This window comes from Vanacampus margaritifer, chromosome 17 (genome assembly GCF_051991255.1).
Source record: "Vanacampus margaritifer isolate UIUO_Vmar chromosome 17, RoL_Vmar_1.0, whole genome shotgun sequence".
Lineage (NCBI taxonomy): Eukaryota > Metazoa > Chordata > Actinopteri > Syngnathiformes > Syngnathidae > Vanacampus > Vanacampus margaritifer.
In genome coordinates, this window is record NC_135448.1 from 6,975,969 (window position 1) to 6,995,053 (window position 19,085).

A 19,085-nucleotide genomic window follows, 5' to 3' on the forward strand; every position below is an offset into this window, starting at 1 on the left:
CAGGGTTTTAATGGGGGAAATTAATTAGAGGGCTCAAAATGTCTTGTATTTAAAATGATACGTTTGGCGTTGTAGGGTAAAATAGTACATTTGAAAATCCATGCATGACTATCGTAATAATTAAATTGTATTGCTATTGTATTTAAAATAATAATAATAATCAGTAACGCCAGGTGTATGTGTGCTCCCTGATTTCTACCTACCCTACAAAACTGTGACACCTGTAACACGACACTGTATTCAGTCTTTCTGCTTTCTCACCTTTAACTCTCTCTCACGTACTATATCACGCCATCAGTTGAGTCTCACTCACACACACGCATGCTCACAATCGCTGCCTTTAAATCAAGAGCCATCTCCATTCCTGGATCTCGGCGGCTTAAAGTTGTCACCAGTCTTCCTGCCTTAACCCTCATGCCCGGGGGCACAGCTTTGCTCTGCCTTCATGTTTAATCACAATGTGGGTGCGTGTGTGATTGGAACAGTTACCAACGTGTTTGTCGGTGAGCTGTCATTGACTGTGATGCCATGTTGGTCCTGTCACTTATGACCAACCCTCATTTTATCTGTCCCAGATGTGCTTACAGCCAGGATTAGACATACTGTAGGCTAATCTATGGTGATGGCTTTTGATGTCTGATGAATTGTATTAGAACAAGAAAGTAGGGTAAAGGCAGTCTTTTTTTTATTATTATTCTTTTTTTGCTTCACCAATTGCTGTCTGGTCTATCTATCTTTTCTCTGTTTGTGAGCTGCACCCACTCCATACAACATTTGACATTTAGTAAGATTCATTTGATTTTATTTGATTTCATTTGATTTTATTTGAATTATTTTATACTGTCTTGCCCTTGTTTGTGTGTGCCTTTATTGGCAGACATGATGCTATTCATAAAAGTCATGGAGGTCATAGAAAATACTAGTAGTTGTTTTTGTTGTGAAATGCATTGTTTGTATTAGTTATTTTTGATTAAAGTAAGGATTTTGTAATCTATGCATGAAAAAAATACCGATTTATCTGACGATTATTTAAAAACATATTAAATGCATAAAATTGTGTTTCCACAGCATTTGTGTGTGAATATTTATTTGAAGGAAAAACACTCCCAAAGTCTATGCTAACTTCCTGTTAGAATTTGAATGGGATCTTCCCTTCACTTTTAGCATTAGTGCTGTTCATGTTGTAAACGATATGGCCACTTAGGGGCAGTGTGGTTCTGCACGTTCTGATACACTGTTAAGTTGTAGCCACATTATAGAGTAGAAGGAAAAAGTCACGAACAAGTTATTCCAATAAAAGTTGGGGGGGGGGGGGGTTGCAGCGTAGGAAGAGTATATGCCGGTGAGTAATGTTAACATGCTTCTCTGTATACATTCCTGAAGCGTTTTGTATGAATAGCCGTTCTTTTGAGTGATAAAAGTGCCACGAGCAGCGTGCTAATTAGCATTAGCGAGTCAGACTGAAGTAGATCATGACGATTCTTTGCACATCTATAGATTGAAGCAGAAATCATTGCCAATCAAATAATTTTAAATCATTGAAAATCGATTCTGAGTGGAATCTTAGACCCAAAAATCTAAATCATATCGTGAGACAGTCAAAGATTCCCACCTCTAGTTTTCTGTACATGCCACATGTGGACAACTTTCTCACGGTGACTGTTTGAAAAAGCCTGGAAAAAGACAGACTCTTCAAGTAAAGTGGACTTGACATCACAGATCCTCAGAGCGGATTCCTCAAGTGCACGCACATGTGGTGGGGTTGTTTTGAACAACCTCCTTCTGGTCACATGACTTTGCCAGGTGGCAACAGCACTCACGCTATAAGTACAGATACAAAAAGACTCTCAAAAAAAGACTTAAAAGCAGAAGTATTATTATAAGAATCAAAGTGTATTGAAAAAAGTTCAGACATTCGAGCTTTTATTTCATGGTACTTACCATATATACATTAGAAATGTTACACAACTCAGGGCAGAGTTGTTGTTAAATACTTTAAGTAGAACCAAACTCAATGTTTACATTGTTAAATACTTCAATAAAGTACAACAGAACTCAGTTTTTCTCCGCTACCTTTTTTAAAAACATACGCTAGTTCTAGCATACATGCTAGCGTATGTTTTAACGTGAAAGCATGCTAGCTAGCTTATGTTTTAGCGTGCCTGCGCCCAATAGTACGGTGCATTGATGTTCGTGGAAATACGGTAACCTACATAGATGTGTTAAACAACTCAGGGCAGTGACACTTTTTTACATAAATCATATTGGAGGACAAATATGGGGATCAACCAACATCTTGGTTGGACCTTGGAGGTTCCCATGTAAGGCAAGAACCTCTGGTGCAGTTATCTGAAAAACACACACTGTGGTGTAAACCAAATCAGAGTTTACCATTGAACCATAGCGCTTGGTGAAAATGTGGCTTTACTGTGAATACCAGTGACCTGTTAAGGAGGCGCCACACCTCAGAATACTCTTGGCTGCTCCTCAAAGTCTGCCTGCGTACGGTTGTGGCTTTCCTCCTCCCATCAAGAAAAAACCCAATGTTCCTGGTTTGGGGACCGCCGCTTTCCGAGAAATTTGTTCTGTTGACAATCAACTTGGACGTGCAGCCTGCTGTGAAGGAGAGGCAAGGAAAACTTCACCTTGTGCTGAGGAAGTGTGACTCAGTGCTCGTCTGGTGGTCACGGCTTTGGAATGTAGCTTATTTTTTTTTCACCACAAGATGGTTTGAATTGGTTGTGAAAATGAAAATATTTAACGCATTGCAGTGCAGTAATTGCTGATAGTTTGTCACGATTGATCAATAATGAGAAAAATATACATATACACATACATATATATATGATTTATAGCAAAGAGTGATTTCTTTTTCATTTACGTCATGTACATTATAATGTATTGTAGATATCTATCTAGAAGTTCACTTTTGGTATCGATGCAAAATATCTCAGTGACATTTCATATCAGTTACTTTGCGATTTCCACCCGTAATATGTCTGCATGTGGTTTTATTGCTTTTAAACAATGAAAACACATTCTTGCCTGAGTGTCTTATTGTTTCACAGCTCACTAAATCTCATATAGATGCAAAACGGGGCTCCCCAATGCCAGGTACCACTGAATCAAATAGTTATCAAAACACAACCTTGCAAGAGTTGTGTTTAAAGCACTTGAGTGTCGGGTAGTAGACGAGTTTGCTCTATAGCCTTAAACAACAATTCCATTTCCGTTGCTCATTTTGTTGTTTGCAGCAACATGATTACGGAATACTAAAACACCTTAGGATGGCCAGTTATGGATGACATAAACGTGCCATCCTGGATGATTTATTGTGTATACTGTTTTGTTATTCATTTATTTACCACCAGCGAGGTCTCAAAAACTTACCAAGAGTCCATCAGTCATGCATTGCGATTAGAGTGGATGCGTTTATTAGCTTTTTGTCTTCTGTTTGGGGTTGTATGCATGTTTGAGTGGAGGCGACGGCGTTTGACATGACAAGAGGTGACCTTGCCTCCACAGTGTCTATCCTTTTTCTGTCATCATATATACAATGTAGGTTTCTGTTGTCATGGTGACAGTGGTAATTGACAGCTTCAGTGTCCTGAGAAGACAGATTTGTGTGAAGCACCTTCCTCTATTATCCATTCCTTTATTGATGGATAGAAGTATAGTGTCATGTTCTAGATTTTTTTTTAAATCAAAGCTCACTACACAATATGTAGGAGTCCTTTTTAAATTAGTTTGAAGGGCAGCATGGAGTTGTAGTGGTTAGCACAATTGCGTTACAGTTCTGGGTTCAACTTTCCTGAGCAGAGGTGGCAAATCCAGGTCCAGAAAGTAAAAACCCTGCCACAGTTTGGCTTTAGCCCCCAAAGCTAGCTAGCTCCCTAGCAGGTAAATGAGCACCATGGAAACTAGTTAAGGAGTTTGCTAGCTAGCACCTGAAAGTAAAATCACTGCCACAGTTTGGCTTTAGCGCCTGATGCTAGCTAGCTGGCTCCCTAGCAGGTAAACGAGCACCACGGGATCTAGCTAGGGAGCTAGATAGCTAGCCCCTTGGGCTAAAGCCAAACTGTGGCAGGGTTTTTACTTTCTGGACTTGGTTTTGCCACCTCTGTTCCTGATTGGAGTTAGCATGTTTGGAGGCTCTAAATTCAGAGGTGGCAAATCCAGGTCCAAAAAGTAAAAAGTAAGTAAGTAAAGGCCCTACCACAGTTTGGCTTTAGCCTCGGGTGCTCCCTAGCTCCCTAGCTAGCTCCCATGATGCTTGTTTACCTGCTACTGTTACTGTTACTAACTAGCTATCTAGCACCAGGGGTTAAAGCCAAACTGTGGCAGGGTATTAATATTTTGGACGTGGATTTGTTACCTCTGTCTAAATTGTCCCTAATTGTGACTGTGAATTATTGTTTGTCTAAATGTGCCCTATGATTAGCTGGCAACCAGTCCAAGTTGCATAGCTGGGATGGTCTCCAACTCACCCGGGGCACTAATGAGAACAAACGATATTGAAAATAGATTGATGGATATTAGCTTGCCAGAATGTCTTTCTGGAGCAAAACAAATGGCAAATCTATAGAAAATCTTCATTACCAGGCACGCTAAGTGCATTGTGGAATGACTGTATTTATATTATATACTAACCTAACCTAACCTAGCCTAAAATAACTATTGTTTTTCATTTCATAACATTTTAGGCCATCACACATGCACATCCATCTGTGTTACACTCTTGGAAGCAAAAATGTGTTTTTTCCATTTTCTGGAATCATGTTGATGATCTCCAAGTACTGGTACCTGATTTAAAAATGCTCAACTTTCTACAGTTTGCTCTTATTTTGGATCTGAAAGTGGAGATGGGATTATGTTACTCTTAAGTGCATGGGGTGGATCTGGTCTTGTAGTGTGCAGAGCCCTTGACCACCCCAAAATCTTGAAAAATACCCAATTTAAAGGGACAATGTGTATTATTTAGTGCCTCTAGTGCTGAACTAATAGAATGCAGTGATTTTGAAACACGCACTACGGTGCCTCAGAGAGACTGCCCAGTGAGCGGGAGCGGCAAGAGCGGCTAACACAAGCTAGCTGGAGTGGCTAACAAAAACAGCTAGCAGGAGAATCTAGCAAAGGCTAGCGAGAGCAAAGCAGAGGGAGACAAGCATCCTAATACTGTTTTCCCGCACAAGCGGCAGAGGCTCTATGGCACTATGTTAGTGAAGTTCTTCTCCTTCGGGTATCATAGCAGAAAGATGGCGGTGAAACATGGCAGCCACCTGTAAGGCGTGGTGCAACCTATGTAATATAATTAGCGATTACTAGACCTATGACTATATAAAAGAATGTATGTTGATGTGATAGAACTTATTTTGGGGGTTATTTTTGGAATTAATAGTTTTCTTTTAAATTAATAAATTATTAGTTCACCACTAAATGGCGCTAAGTAATACACACTGCCTCTTTAACAGAAAACTGTTAACTAAAAAATGTAAATGTATTACTTGTTTGACTGATTTTAGCATGTTTATTAAATTAAAGTTGAAGTATTTTAAACTGGCCCTTTCATCCTTGCATTTTTATGTATCTGGCCCTCACATGAAAAAGTTTGGACACCCCTAATCTAAATGTTTCTTCTATGCTAGCCCCTTTCTCTGTGACAAAAATAAAATAGGGTTGTAACCAGAGGTGGCAAATCCAGGTCCAGAAAGTAAAAACCCTGCCACAGTTTGGCTTTAGCCCCAGGTGCTAGCTATTTAGCTCACTAGCTAGCGCCCATGGTGCTTGTTTACCTGCTAGAGAGCTAGCTAGGTAGCATCAGGGGCTAAAGCCAACTGTGGCAGGGTTTTTACTTTCTGGACCTGGATTTGCCATCTCTGGCCGTAACAATCTGTTTCAGGTGTTTTGAGATTTTGGTTTGGCTTTATTTTGCCAAAGAAAAGACGTGGAAGTAATAACGAGCTGGTGCAGGAAACATTTTAGCTTTATTAACGTCACACCACATTGCTTTGACGCCATTCTTGACAACCACTGAATTCCGATCCAGTGTGTAACTATGCCCTGCTTTTAAATTATTATTATGCTCTACTGCTTAAATAGGTTAACTAATGCTTACGGTTGAAGGGGAAATCATATTATAACATTAATTAATATTCTTAACGCAAAATTTAATTCCATATGCTGTTCTGCAACTAAATACCATTTCAAATGGACAGTCTCCTTTTTGACAGGTATATTTTGACATTGCTAATTATCTCTTTCTTCCCTTCATTTGCTTTCATGCAGCCCTCGCAGGTGAGTTGGCTGAATGGGTAAAAGCGAAGGAAGACAAAGAAAAAAGTCTGAGAAAAAATTGGTATGCATGATTCTGATTTGCTGAGGAGAAGGTCACTTGAACAATCTCATAGGCCCTTTCAGGCAATAGCAGGATGAGAGGAAGAGAAGTGACAGGAAGGTGAGCGAAAAGAAGGGACGTGGTAACGTGTCACCAAGTCTGGATATTTCACCTCAGCCCTTTTTGTGCGTGACAGTCGGGAAGGTGAGATAACCGAGAGTCACTCTCGCATAACAACTTCCCATCTCGGGGCATCCTTCTGGCCACGTGTACCAGCAACAATGGGGGGAGTTAATCACCCATGTCTATGGCCTTTAGCTGCTCTCATTAGCAGCGAGCGGTGGAGCCATACCCGATCCATTAGCAACACTGCTCGTAATGACACTTCACCGGCACCGTCGGGCCTGCAGCCAAATAATGCTATTACTGCATTCTACAGTGGACTGCTGTCACTTTTTTTTTTTACTACCAGTAAAGGACCAAAACTGCTAAAATAAAAAATAAATAAATAAATGACTAAAAGTTCAATATATATATATACATACATTTTGTTGTTTTTTATTTCCATTTATATTTATTTTTTGTATTTAATTTTAGAATTTTTGAATTATATGTTTTATATCCGTTTGTATTTTCACTTTTAGTCCTTCATTTGTTGTGTTGAGTCCTCATTCATATTGCATGTGAAAGCCCCACGGCTGTCATGTAACTCAACCTGTGTCACATCTGTAAAACGGCCATCTTGGTGCGAGCTAAGAGCCAGTTAAAAAGGGCATGGAGAAGCATGACTAAAGGAATATACGCCGCAGGCAAGGGGGCCTTCTCTTTCTTCTTTTTTCGCTTCTTCTTTCATTCCCTTTAGCGTCTTTTTCCCATTTTCCGTCTTTTTCTGAGTTGTGGCCTAGCACATTTGCCTGCTTGTGAAGTCTCGATGATACAGCGGGACATTTCCTCCTCCTCCTTCTTGCTAGTTTACCTCACATGCTCCTCTGTTTGGCTCTCATATTAGAGTGCAACGATATTCTTTTGGCGCCCCCTAAAGGGCATCGGGTGCATGGGAAACTCTTTTGACCAAATCACTTTTAGAATAGCGGGTTCTCAACCTTTTATACCAAGTATCACCTAAAATATATATATATAGTTAAGTATTATCGTAAAACGCAATTCACTATCAGCATGTTGACAAAACTGTTGTTACCCCTATGCTAATGAAAGAAAAACTTAACAAAGGCAATAAGAAAAATTTATAGAAAATTACCCTATGAAAATTGCTTTTGTATTGTGATTCAACACACAACAATGACGGCAGAAATGAAGACCATAGGGACATGTTCGATCAAATTATGTCCTCTAATTAGCATCACAGGTGTCTTCAAACTTGAAATCAGTCAGTTGGCCTGTTGAAAGGCTGACAAGTAGTCACTGTGTTGTTTGGTGACATGGTGTGCACCACACTAAACATGGACCGGAGGAAGTGAGTTGTTTAAAGAGATTAGAAAGGAAACTATACACAAGCACATTAAAGGTTTGACGCAGTTAGATGTTCCTGTGTCTAGAATTGCACTATTTTTCAGAAATTTCCACTTTAAAATTAATGACTCATATTACATCCCCATGTATCGAGATACTTATTGAACTACTAGATACTCTTTTATTAGAGAGATGCAATTTGGTGCCTGTTATTTGTTATCTTCGTATATCCAACACTTCCAGGAAGGGCTGTGCGATTAATTGAAATGCAATTACAATTTCAATTATTAAACTCCACAATTACAAAATTGGCATAGCTGCAAACAAAAATAAAATATTTTAATACTAATGTTGAGTTGTTTAAATTTATATATGTGCACCTTTTTATTTTACAAATACTATTAATAATAATTGTATTCCAAATTTAATCAATATTGTTTGGTCCAAAAGAAACTTGCAAAATTGTAGTGTTTAAATTTGTTTTTATTTGTCTTAGTATATTTTTTACATGTTTAAAGGTGTTCTTGTTTTGTACAAAAATAACAAACGATTGTCCTTGTTGTGATTGCAATTATTACCAAATTAATCGTGATTAACTCTATCACTCCCAGCCATTTTCACTGAAGCAACCCCTTTCGCTCCTGGCTGTTTTACTGGATTTTGACTGATTTTGCAAGGCCCACAGAATATTGTGTTATATTGCTTTAAAAAAATTGAACCTACCAAAACAAAGATTAAAGTCTCTTCTTTCACCGGGAAAAAAAACGTATATTTCTATATGTTTTCGTTTTACAGCAATTAGCATTATGGCTAAGTTTCATCATTATTCACAGATCAGTTTAAAACACTGGGGGAAAGAGCTTGTTGCAACATGGCCCTGGTTGATCTCTTATACTCTGCTGCCACCTGCTGGCCGTTTTTGTAATAACTACCATTGCTTTAAGCGACCTCTTCAGGCCAGAAGCTGCATCAAAGCCTTGTGTATGCTCTAGCATTAAAAAAAAAAAAGTCTAAATACGTTTTTAGAACCATGTGCAGTATTTACTCTTGAGGGAATTTCTCCCAAATGATGTTAATGCATGTCATTTCTGTGTGTTTCAGTACATGACTGCCGCCGCCGCTGCAGCAGCGCCTATGCAAGGGACCTACATTCCCCAGTACACTCCTGTGCCTCCAACAGCCGTCCCTATCGAAGTAAGACTTACGATCAATAATCAGCAGACAATTTACCAAAAGAAGACCTCATTACTCCTGACAGCCCAATCACTTAACATTAACCATTTCTCAACCTTATGTTCAACACCGAAATAGTCTCCTAAGAGACACATTTTTAAAGTATACTTTCAAGTGTTTTTCTTTTACAAACAAACATGCTGGCCCCGTCCCAATGAATAAAAATAAAAAGTACAAGCAAAGCAAGCTGAGTCACAAGTTTTACGAGAAACCCTCTATCGCCATAACTTAAAAATTGTCCAGGATGTTATTACCTTAGTCAGCATGCTGACTAAGGTAAAAGAACAAATGTTTTACCTGACATCCTCTTTTGCCTGGACTTTAGAATAATCCAGTATTCATGCATTGTTCCATTGCACTTTTCTAGATACTTTAAAGCATGTTCAGCTGTTCATTTTTTTAATCTGTGATGACATCAGTTAGCATTAATTTCATTTGGGAACTGTATACCATAATGGGCTGTTCATGAAGTTGTTTGTAGGCTTGCATTACATGTCAATCATTTCTGATTCCACAAGGACATTTGCAAATGTCCTTGTTTTGCATTTTTGTATTACATTTAAGCAGCTCCTGGAGCATATGACAAATCATGAACGCGGAAGAGTGGGATCGCTGTCTGGCAACTGACAGTGTGGTCATATTTAGATGGACTATCAGTCGTGTGTCAGATGACAGGAGCTCAAGTGAGATACAGTGCAGCCGCTGCTGTCTCCCTCTCCAACACACACACGCACACACACACCCAAGGTGGGGGATTGTAGGTAGCCGAAACACACACATCTATCAGCCGCCGCTTTCTGGCTCACCCCGCAAGCACAGACAATGACAGTTTCCCCCTGACAGATGCATTAGTTTCTCCTCTCTTCTCTGAAAAGGCGCATGCAGGAGCGGGATGGCGGCAGAGAGATGTTGTTGGAGTGTCGCCTCGGGCCTCGGGCCCCTGTTTATCGTTTCCATCTTCCTCACCAGTGGCCACTGAGTGCCGGCATTAGCAGCTGGGTGTATATCAATGCATCATGTGGTGTCTGGAGGGCTGATATATAGACAGGTTCCAGTATCCTTGAGAGCTTGTTAAAGGTGATTGACGTGATGAGGGAAAACATAGTCCCAACATAAAATAAGCTATTGTGACTAATTCAGTGAGAAAAACGCATAAGAATAAAAATTATGATCATGCGTCATTTTATTATTATTATTATTATTATTATTATTATTTGTACTACTACTAATACAACTACTACTGTTTTTTGGGGGGTTGAGTCACGGGGTCATTGTGTTGTTATGGTTCTGTATATGTCCCTTATAATGTCACTTACGATGATTTTTTTGTCACTCTTATTCTGTCTAGCCACTCCCTATTTTGTACTTGGTATGTAGTTGCTACCTATGTTCCTTATGATTATGTCAGTTGCTATGCAGTTGCTATGTCCCTTTTGATTATGTTGTCAGTTGCTATGCAGTTGCTATGGTCCCATATTAGTCATTCTTATTTTGTCTAGTCACTCTCATTTTGTAATTGCTATATGACCCTTATGATGATGTTGTTAGTTGCTATGCAGTTGCTATGGTCCAATATTCTTTTTTTGTCTAATCACTCTTATTTTGTAGTTGCTATGCAGTTGCTATGTGCCTTTTGATTATGTTGTCAGTCGCTTTGCAGTTGCTATGTTCCAATATTCTTCTTTTGTCTAGTCACTATCATTTTGTAGTTGCTATATGACCCATATGATGGCAATGTTAGTTGCTATGCAGTTGCTATGTCCAGTATTACTCATTATTATTATTTCATCTAGTCACTCTTATTTTGTAGTTGCTATACAGTTGATACAGTGAGGAAAATAAGTATTTCACCCCCTGGTGATTTTGTGAGTTTGACCCTTTACAAAGAAAGGAACGGTGTATAATTTTCATGGTAGGTTCATCTTAACAGTGAGAGACAGAATATTAAAAAAAATCCCAGGAAATCACAATATATTAATTTTAAACATTTATTTGTCTTTTATTGAGGAAAATAAGTATTTCACCCCCTAGCAAAACATGACTCAGTACTTGGTGGAGAAACCCTTGTTGGCAAGCACAGCGGTCAGACGTTTCTTGTAGTTGGTCACCAAGTTTGCGCAGATGTGCTTCTTCTTGAGCCACTCCTTTGTTGCCTTTGCTGTATGTTTTGGGTCATTGTCATGCTGAAACACCCATCCACGACCCATTTTCAATATCCTGGCTGAGGGAAGGAGGTTCTCACCCAAGATTTCCCGGTACATGGCCCCATTCATCCTCCCCTCGATCCGGTGAAGTCGTCCTGTACCCTTAGCAGAGAAACAGCCCCAAAACATAATGTTTCCACCACCATGCTTGACGGTGGGGATGGTGTTCTTGGGGTCAAAGTCAGCTTTTTTCGCCCTCCAAACACGGCGAGTCGAGTTGATGCCAAAGAGCTCGATTTTAGTCTCATCTGACCACAGCACTTTCTCCCAAGCCTCCTCTGAATCTTCCAGGTGCTCATTGGCAAACTTCAGACGGGCCTGTACATGTGCCTTCTTGAGCAGGGGGACCTTGCGGGCACTACAGGATTTCAATCCATTACGGCGTAGTGTGTTACCAATGGTCATCTTGGTGACTGTGGTCCCAGCTGCCTTGATATCATCAACAAGCTCCTGCCGTGTAGTTCTGGGTTGTTTCCTCACCTTTCTCATGATCCAGTTCACTCCACGAGGTGAGATCTTGCGTGGAGCACCAGACCGAGGGAGATTGATGGTCAATTGGTGTGTCTTCCATTTTCTAACTATCGCACCAACAGTTGACTCCTTTTCACCCAGCTACTTGCTAATGGTCTTGTAGCCCATTCCAGCCTTGTGCAGGTCTACAATCTTGTCCCTGACGTCCTTAGACAGCTCTTTGGTCTTGCCCATTGTGGAGAGGTTGGAATCTGATGCATTGATTGATTCTGTGAACAGGTGTGTTTTTATACAGGTAACGGGAACTTAATTAGGAATACCAATTAAGTAAGAGGACTAATGTGTGTGCCTCCTGGTCACATGACCGGTCTGTGGGAGCCAGAATTCTTGCTGGTTGGTAGGGGGTGAAATACTTATTTTCCTCAATAAAAGACAAATAAATGTTTAAAATTAATATAATGTGATTTCCTGGGATTTTTTTAAATATTCTGTCACTCACTGTTAAGATGAACCTACCATGAAAATTATAGACCGTTCCTTTCTTTGTAAAGGGTCAAACTCACAAAATCACCAGGGGGTGAAATACTTATTTTCCTCACTGTATGTGCCTTATGATGATGTTGTCAGTTGCTATGTCCTTTTTGATTATGTTGTCAGTTTCAATGCAGTTGCTATGGTCCCATATTAGTCATTCTTAATTTGTGTAGTCACTCTAATTTCGTAGTTGATATGCTGTTGCTATGTCCCCTTTGATTATGTTGTCAGTTGCTATACAGTTACTATGGCCCATCCGGTATTAGTTATTATTTTGTCTAATCACTCTCATTTTGTAGTTGCGATGCAGTTGCTATGTCTCTTTTGATTATGTTGTCAGTTGCTATGGTCCCATTTTAGTCATTCTTATTTTGTCTAGCCACTTCTACTTTGTAGTTTTTATGCAGTTGCTAGCTATGTCCCTTATGATGATGTTGTCACTCTCATTTATCCGGTATTAGTCATTCTTATTTTGTCTAATCACTCTCATTTTGTAGTTGCTATGCAGTTGCTATATCCCTTATGATAATGTTGTCACTTGCTATGCAGTTGCTATGCCCAGTATTAGTCATTATTATTTCATCTAGTCACTCTTATTTTGTAGTTGCTATGCAGTTGCTATGTCCCTTATGATGATGTTGTCAGTTGCTATGAAGTTGTAATGGTCGAATATTAGCCATTCTTATTTTGTCTAGTCATTCTTATTTTTTAGTTGCCACGCAGTCGATATATCCCTTATGATGTTGTTGTCAGTTGCTCCGCTGTCCAGTGTTAGTCTTTCATATTTTGTCTAGTCACTTTTATTTTGTCATATAGGCCTTTATTCTGTCTATAGAATTGTGCCTTACCCTAGCTGGAATATCCGAGTGACACTTTTGTCAGTACGTTAAGGTTCCTCTCAGCACGTTGAGGTTTCTTCCATGCAAGCTTGTGTTGTGCATCCAACCCTGCTCACTGTAGTTACTTTGTACTTTTGAGTTGTGCATCCAGCGCATTCAAGGTTTCTCCATCAAGTGTTTTCTGAAAGGACATCTGAATCCAGCCCTGCTCTCTGTTGTTACTTTGTATTTTTGTATATAAAGACTGTTTACCGTGTATTTTCTGTGTTTGGCTTCTAATTCTGCAATTTACGTGACATTTATTCTATGATTCTGTCCACCACCATTCCAGGGTGTACCCCACCTCTCCCCTAAATTCCGCCGGCATTGGCTACAGTTCACCCGCTATCATGGGACCTGGGTGGAAACCGTCTGTTATTTAGTTTTGCCTGCTAGATAAGTATATGCACAGTCAGTCCTCAGTGAAGCGGTGGTGCTTCTGCTCTGTACGTTTTTCAATTAGATGTGTTGTTTGGCATCTCAATTTCCTTGTTAGCTTCATTATTAGATAAAGGGCACTTGGAAACAGACATGGAAATGTTTAGTACTTGAATTAACTACCCTCAGCTGTAAATTAAATTTTAAAATTCAAGACGGTAATACATGCTTATAGATCACCCAATCAAATTATGTTCAAAACATCTTTAACCCCATGTTTATAAGCCTATATTATTAATACTAATTGGGATGTTCGTTTCCCTTTTTTCTTCCAGACCAATGTCAGCACAAGTACTCAACGATGCCAAGTATAGATACCATGAATACTTTTGATATATACAAATAAATAAATAAATAAACCGATAATTTTAAAGAACGACCTATATATCCCAATATAGCATTTAGCAAGTGAATGTAGAAAATTGAATTTTGAATCGCTACTGCCACCAGCACACTCCCTTCTTCACATACACAATGCGCACATAACGTCACATCCGCAGACAGAGGGCAGAAAATTTTAATCCGAATCCAGTCTGAAAACTGTTAAGAGGCTTGCAGAAGTACCCATTGTGAACAGCTAAAGTGTTGATCTATGTATTAGAGAAATGTTTCAGTCAAATAAAAAGGCTATTGGAAAGATATTTCGGGGCAAATTGTGACGTAGACGGGTGCAACATTGATTTTGCTGAACTTATATTTTCAAATGCTACATTTGTTAAGCATTTCTGATTTATTTCAAGCTCACACTTGACCTGAATTGTTTGTTCTCAGGGAGTGGTGACAGATGCCTCCCCCCAGACAGTGGCTCCCTCATCACAGGAGGTGACTGGCCAGCAGCAACAGATTCAAGTCGACGGTGCCGCCGACCACGTTTCTGCTTACTCGTACCAGTCCAAGTAAGTCTTTAGACTATAATATAGGCTTGGGGAAGTCATCTCTAAAATGGTGTTTTCCGTTGAAGTGTGTCAAAAAGGGGATGTAGCTGTGAAAATGACACAATAAAAGGTAGAAATTACATTAATTTGTTTGTTTGAATTGCGATTATAAGGCCCAAAATTTTCTAGAAGTTGCTCAAAGCATTTTTATTTGATTGCATTATTCATTTATAGCGACTATAAAAAAGAAAGTTGAAAAAGTACTATTAATGTGATTTTTAATACATTCTATTATTGTATTTCGTAAAATGGTTACTTGAATGATTACTGCTGAAATTACACTGTAAAATATGTTACATAATACTAATGATTAAGTTCAACTCAAATAGTTTGGAATGATTCATTTCAGTCAATTGTGTCCAAACTGTGGCCTGGGGGCCATTTGTGGCCCGCTGTCCATTTTTAAGTGGCCCGGAGCATATCGTCGCTGTTCTGTGAGAAACACTTATGCCCATTTTTTTATTTTGCCCATTTTTTAGATGTCTGTATTCAGTTTCATCCCATAAACGTAAAAATGTAAATAAATAAATAAGAAAGACAAAAATGGACATAAGTGTTTTTCACAGGACAGCGAGGATATACTAAAACTGACATCTGCTACTAATAAATTTGTTTTGTATACTGTAGAGCTTTTCTAAATATGCAAAAATGAAAATTCAAATAAAACAAGTAACAATGTTTGCTTCATAACGCTGTGGTGAATAACAAAAATATTAATTTTACAAGAAAAATGGTTTCCTCCAATTTGCTTTGTGTCAAGGTCCAAATTTTAAAACTATCACATGAAGTAACTGCTAAAAATGGTCAGATCGCGACAGATTGCATTGGTTCTGAATGTTTTGGTTCTGTTCAGTGCAGGGGCTGATATTTTAGGGTCTGTTACAGGGTCTCAATCGTCCCAAAATAGTGTAACATCCTAAACTGTTCAGGTAGCATTTTTTTCAAAAAACACTTTTATATAAGCAATATGCAATTCCTTGATTGAATGATTTTTGATGTGCTTGATAAATTAAGGTAAAAACAAAAACAAAGTGGCCCTTGCATCCTCTGATTATTCTGTATGTGGCTCTTGAAGGGAAATGCTTGTACTCCAGGGGTGAAAAATCGAGGTCCAGAAAGTAAAAACCTTGACACAGTTTGGCTTATGCCCCTGATGCTAGCTAGCTCCCTAGCAGGTAAATGAGCACCATGGAAGCTAGCTAGCACCACAAAGTAAAAACCTTGCCACAGTTCGGATTTAGCCCCTGATGCTAGATAGCTAGCTAGCGTCCTAGCAGGTAAACGAGCACCATGAGAGCTAGCTAAGGAGCTAGCTAGCAGGTAAACGAGCACCATGGGAGCTAGCCCAGGAGCTAACTAGCTAGCACCTGGGGGCTAAAGCCAAACTGTGGTAGGGTTTTTACTTTCTGGACTTGGTTTTTCCACCTCTGTTGTACACCTCTGATTTAAGTAATCAAAACAAAGTAAGCAATTGATTTGACTACAATAATTAAAATCTCCATTAAGTAACAAAAGTGAATTAAGCTGTACTTAATTATTGCTGAAAATTAACGTCACTTGTATAGCACTTTTTGATCTTTGTAATACGTAGAGAGCAGCATTTTAAACTTTTCTGATGGGTGTTTAGTCTTTTAGTTTGTTTCCCCAGCCTGGAATGCCATCTGTATTGTTTCGGGGGTTTGGTCTGGAATATTTTGATTGCAACTGTATATCTTCTCTGTGTTCTCCTCTGCCATCAGATAGCAACGGCCTGAGAGAATGTTCCTGTGACAGCGTTGCCTTGAGACATAAGGTGGCTGCACTGTGAATGTGAGGGGGGAATGTAGAGGAAGAAAAAAAAAAAGGAGATTGCTTCCAGATTGCCCAGGCACCAAAAAAGAGACACTTTTTTCATTTTCTACCTGGTTAGCTAGGGGGGGAAACAAGGAAGCAATGGATGCTGAGAAAGAGGTTTGGGACATTGTGGGGCACAGTTGCAAAGAAATGAAATTGTTAAGTGTGAAAACCTGCCCGAAGGGCTGGGCTGAAGCTAGAGAATTTTCTCAAAGAAAATTCTCAACCAATTTAACAAAAAAAAGAAGCAAAAACAATAAAAAAATAATAAAAAATACAGAAAATGACACAAAAAAAGGTTGAATGTGAAAGTGAAGTTTATTTTGTAATTAGAAAGGGGGAGTCACGTTTGCGATACACACAGAGATTGTCTTCCTCAGATACTAAGCTAAAAGTTGTTTTCAATATTTTTTATGTTCTAGTGTTAAATTTTACTTTTCTAGATATATTTGAAAACATTTTTTTCTTCCTTTCTTGAATCTTCATGGCCTTAATTTCGAGGGCGCCAGAGACTTTTTTGCAAGTTCAAGTCTGACGTCTGGTTGGGGGTGGGAGGAAGAAAACAAAACAGAAACATACGCAAAGCAACATTTTGGACCACTTGGAAGGTTCAAGAAACTGGATGAGTCATTTAAAGAGGAAACAGAATCTATCACATAAGCTGTACAGATTTAATAGAGAGTTTTTTTTTTCTTCAAAAGAAGAATGCTTTGATAATATGTCTGAGGTAACAATGTGTTAAAAGAACTAAATGCCAGTTGCGGAAAGACTTGAGCTCTGAAGAGATTTTTCACAATGAAGAAAAAAGCAAAATATAAGGAAGCGTGCTGCGTCTGTCAGCAAAATGCTGAACTCGCTTTTTTTATGGTCATCGTTATTATTTACCAAGCTACGTTGCTGTCAATGACATTACAGCTTTTTATCTGCCACATTTTACATTTTTTATGAGCTTTACGATGTTTTTAGCCCGCTTTGCTTGTCACACTGCAAATGTTAATAAAAATCAGAAAAAAAATTATAAAATGTACAAAAACACAAAAAAATGGCAGTGAAACAAAAACAGTAGATAGAGTAGAGGAGCTTATGGTTGAGATCAATCAGTGCAAAAGCAATAGAGGAAATTGTTGACAATTTCTGTAGTCTTTCCTAGTTGTGGATCAAATGCAGCCCATGGACGGCCATTTTTATACCAAAGATGAAGATACACTCTAAACCAGAGGTTGTTTTTTTTCCGTCTCATTTTTTTCTGTTGGTTGTTGTTGACGTTAATGATGTTGTTGATGTTGATATTGCTGTTGTTGATGATGTTGTTGTTGCTCTTGTTGTTGTTTTTTTTATTTGACCTTGACGGCCGGACCAGTCCTTAAGGATCCTTCAAAACACACGCGCACACACTCACATACATGTCAAACCATATTTTCATGCATGAGGTGGCGCAAGTGACCATTTTCTTATTTGTTTTTTTATTTCAATGTCAGTGATCAAATAGCCTGAGTGCATTCTGCATCTTTTTTTTGGGGGGGGGGGGGGATTCATGTAAACTAATTGCGGAATACTGCTGACTAAGTCTTGTTCTTTTTCCAGCTTTCCCTCAAAAACAACTTTCTTTGCACACTAAATTGTGCAAACTCCTTTGGCCTCTGTCGCTGTTATGAAGATACTCCGAAGTGGAAGCAATTTTTTATTAAAATAAAACAAATGAGGGTTATTTACTGCATTATTTGGAGCCAATACATAGCCACGTTTACAAGAAACAATTCCAGAGGAACGCCTTAATTCAAAATGTCAAAAGTCATACAAACAACTGGATCCCAAACCAATTTTGAGCTCTTATTTTATATTGCAAAGGCTTTTGTTTTTTTATTTGACTTTTATTGCTCTATTTTCATGTCTGGTGTAAATCCTGCACAGCGCATGCCATAACTCTATGCAGAGGCAGGTTAGACCAATGTTGGTATTTCCAAGATGAGCCTACGCCAAACGATGCATGAGATGGAGGCCTGTGCCATTGTGGGAGTGGTCAATTAAGGCCAATCAAAGCAACCTGCTAGTTGCGCACTATAGTCTCAACATGGTGGAAGCTAATCTGTGCTGTCTGTGCCCAGAGGGATGATTTAAGAAATATAACACAGTGATTCAGAAGGTTTGATGCCCGCTGTTCACATATTTATGAATGAAAAATGTATTGTTAGACCAGCTGCCTACCTTGCGTCGTTGTTATACGTGGTATGAGGAGGCATTTGCGCCACGACCCAGCCATTATTTATTTATTTTGTTGTTATTTTGAGTGACTTATTCCAAACGCCACCAGAGAAGTAGGTACCATCCATTCCAAAGGTAAAAATGTGATGTGACTACCATAGAATTGAAGGCAGGATAAGCCTCGTAGTCTGGCTGCTCAGTACAATTAGGCTCAAGTGAAAGATAACCCAACTATCAGACACACGCCTTGTTGGGTTGCACAAACAAACCCGAGCTTATCTCATTGGCCCTTTCTATCCACAAGCTGCGTATGATTTCCATGACTTCATAGTCGAGAATTGTTTTCTGCTGAAATGAAATCAGCCGTTTACCCCCAGATCCACAATGGTGCTTGAACTTTTTTGTCCCTGCTTCACTGGCACCACTAATGCGCAAAGGCTAAGGCAGGTTTTTTTGCTCTAATTTTCCCTTCAGTGTCATTCCCTCCCTTGTGCCCCCTCTCATGCCCTCTATGATATTTTTTTTTCTTTATTTGGTGGTGCAGAAGCAGAAC

The 19,085-nt window shown here is 39.1% G+C and overlaps 1 protein-coding gene across 3 annotated transcripts in view; it reads left to right on the forward strand.

Annotated features, from left to right (window-relative positions):
• The window catches only part of rbms3 (RNA binding motif, single stranded interacting protein), a 317,367-nt gene extending 299,538 nt beyond the window's left edge, over nt 1-17,829 (forward strand). For 2 of the 3 annotated variants that reach the window (XM_077547933.1, XM_077547934.1), the window contains exons 12-14: nt 8,906-8,998; nt 14,334-14,458; nt 16,237-17,829. In XM_077547933.1, the coding sequence (XP_077404059.1) occupies nt 8,906-8,998; nt 14,334-14,458; nt 16,237-16,240 (222 nt within the window). In that variant the 3' untranslated portion in view covers nt 16,241-17,829. The remainder of the gene's footprint in view (nt 1-8,905; nt 8,999-14,333; nt 14,459-16,236) is intronic. The other variant, XM_077547935.1, reaches the window with a different exon arrangement.
• The last annotated feature ends 1,256 nt before the right edge of the window (nt 17,830-19,085 follow it).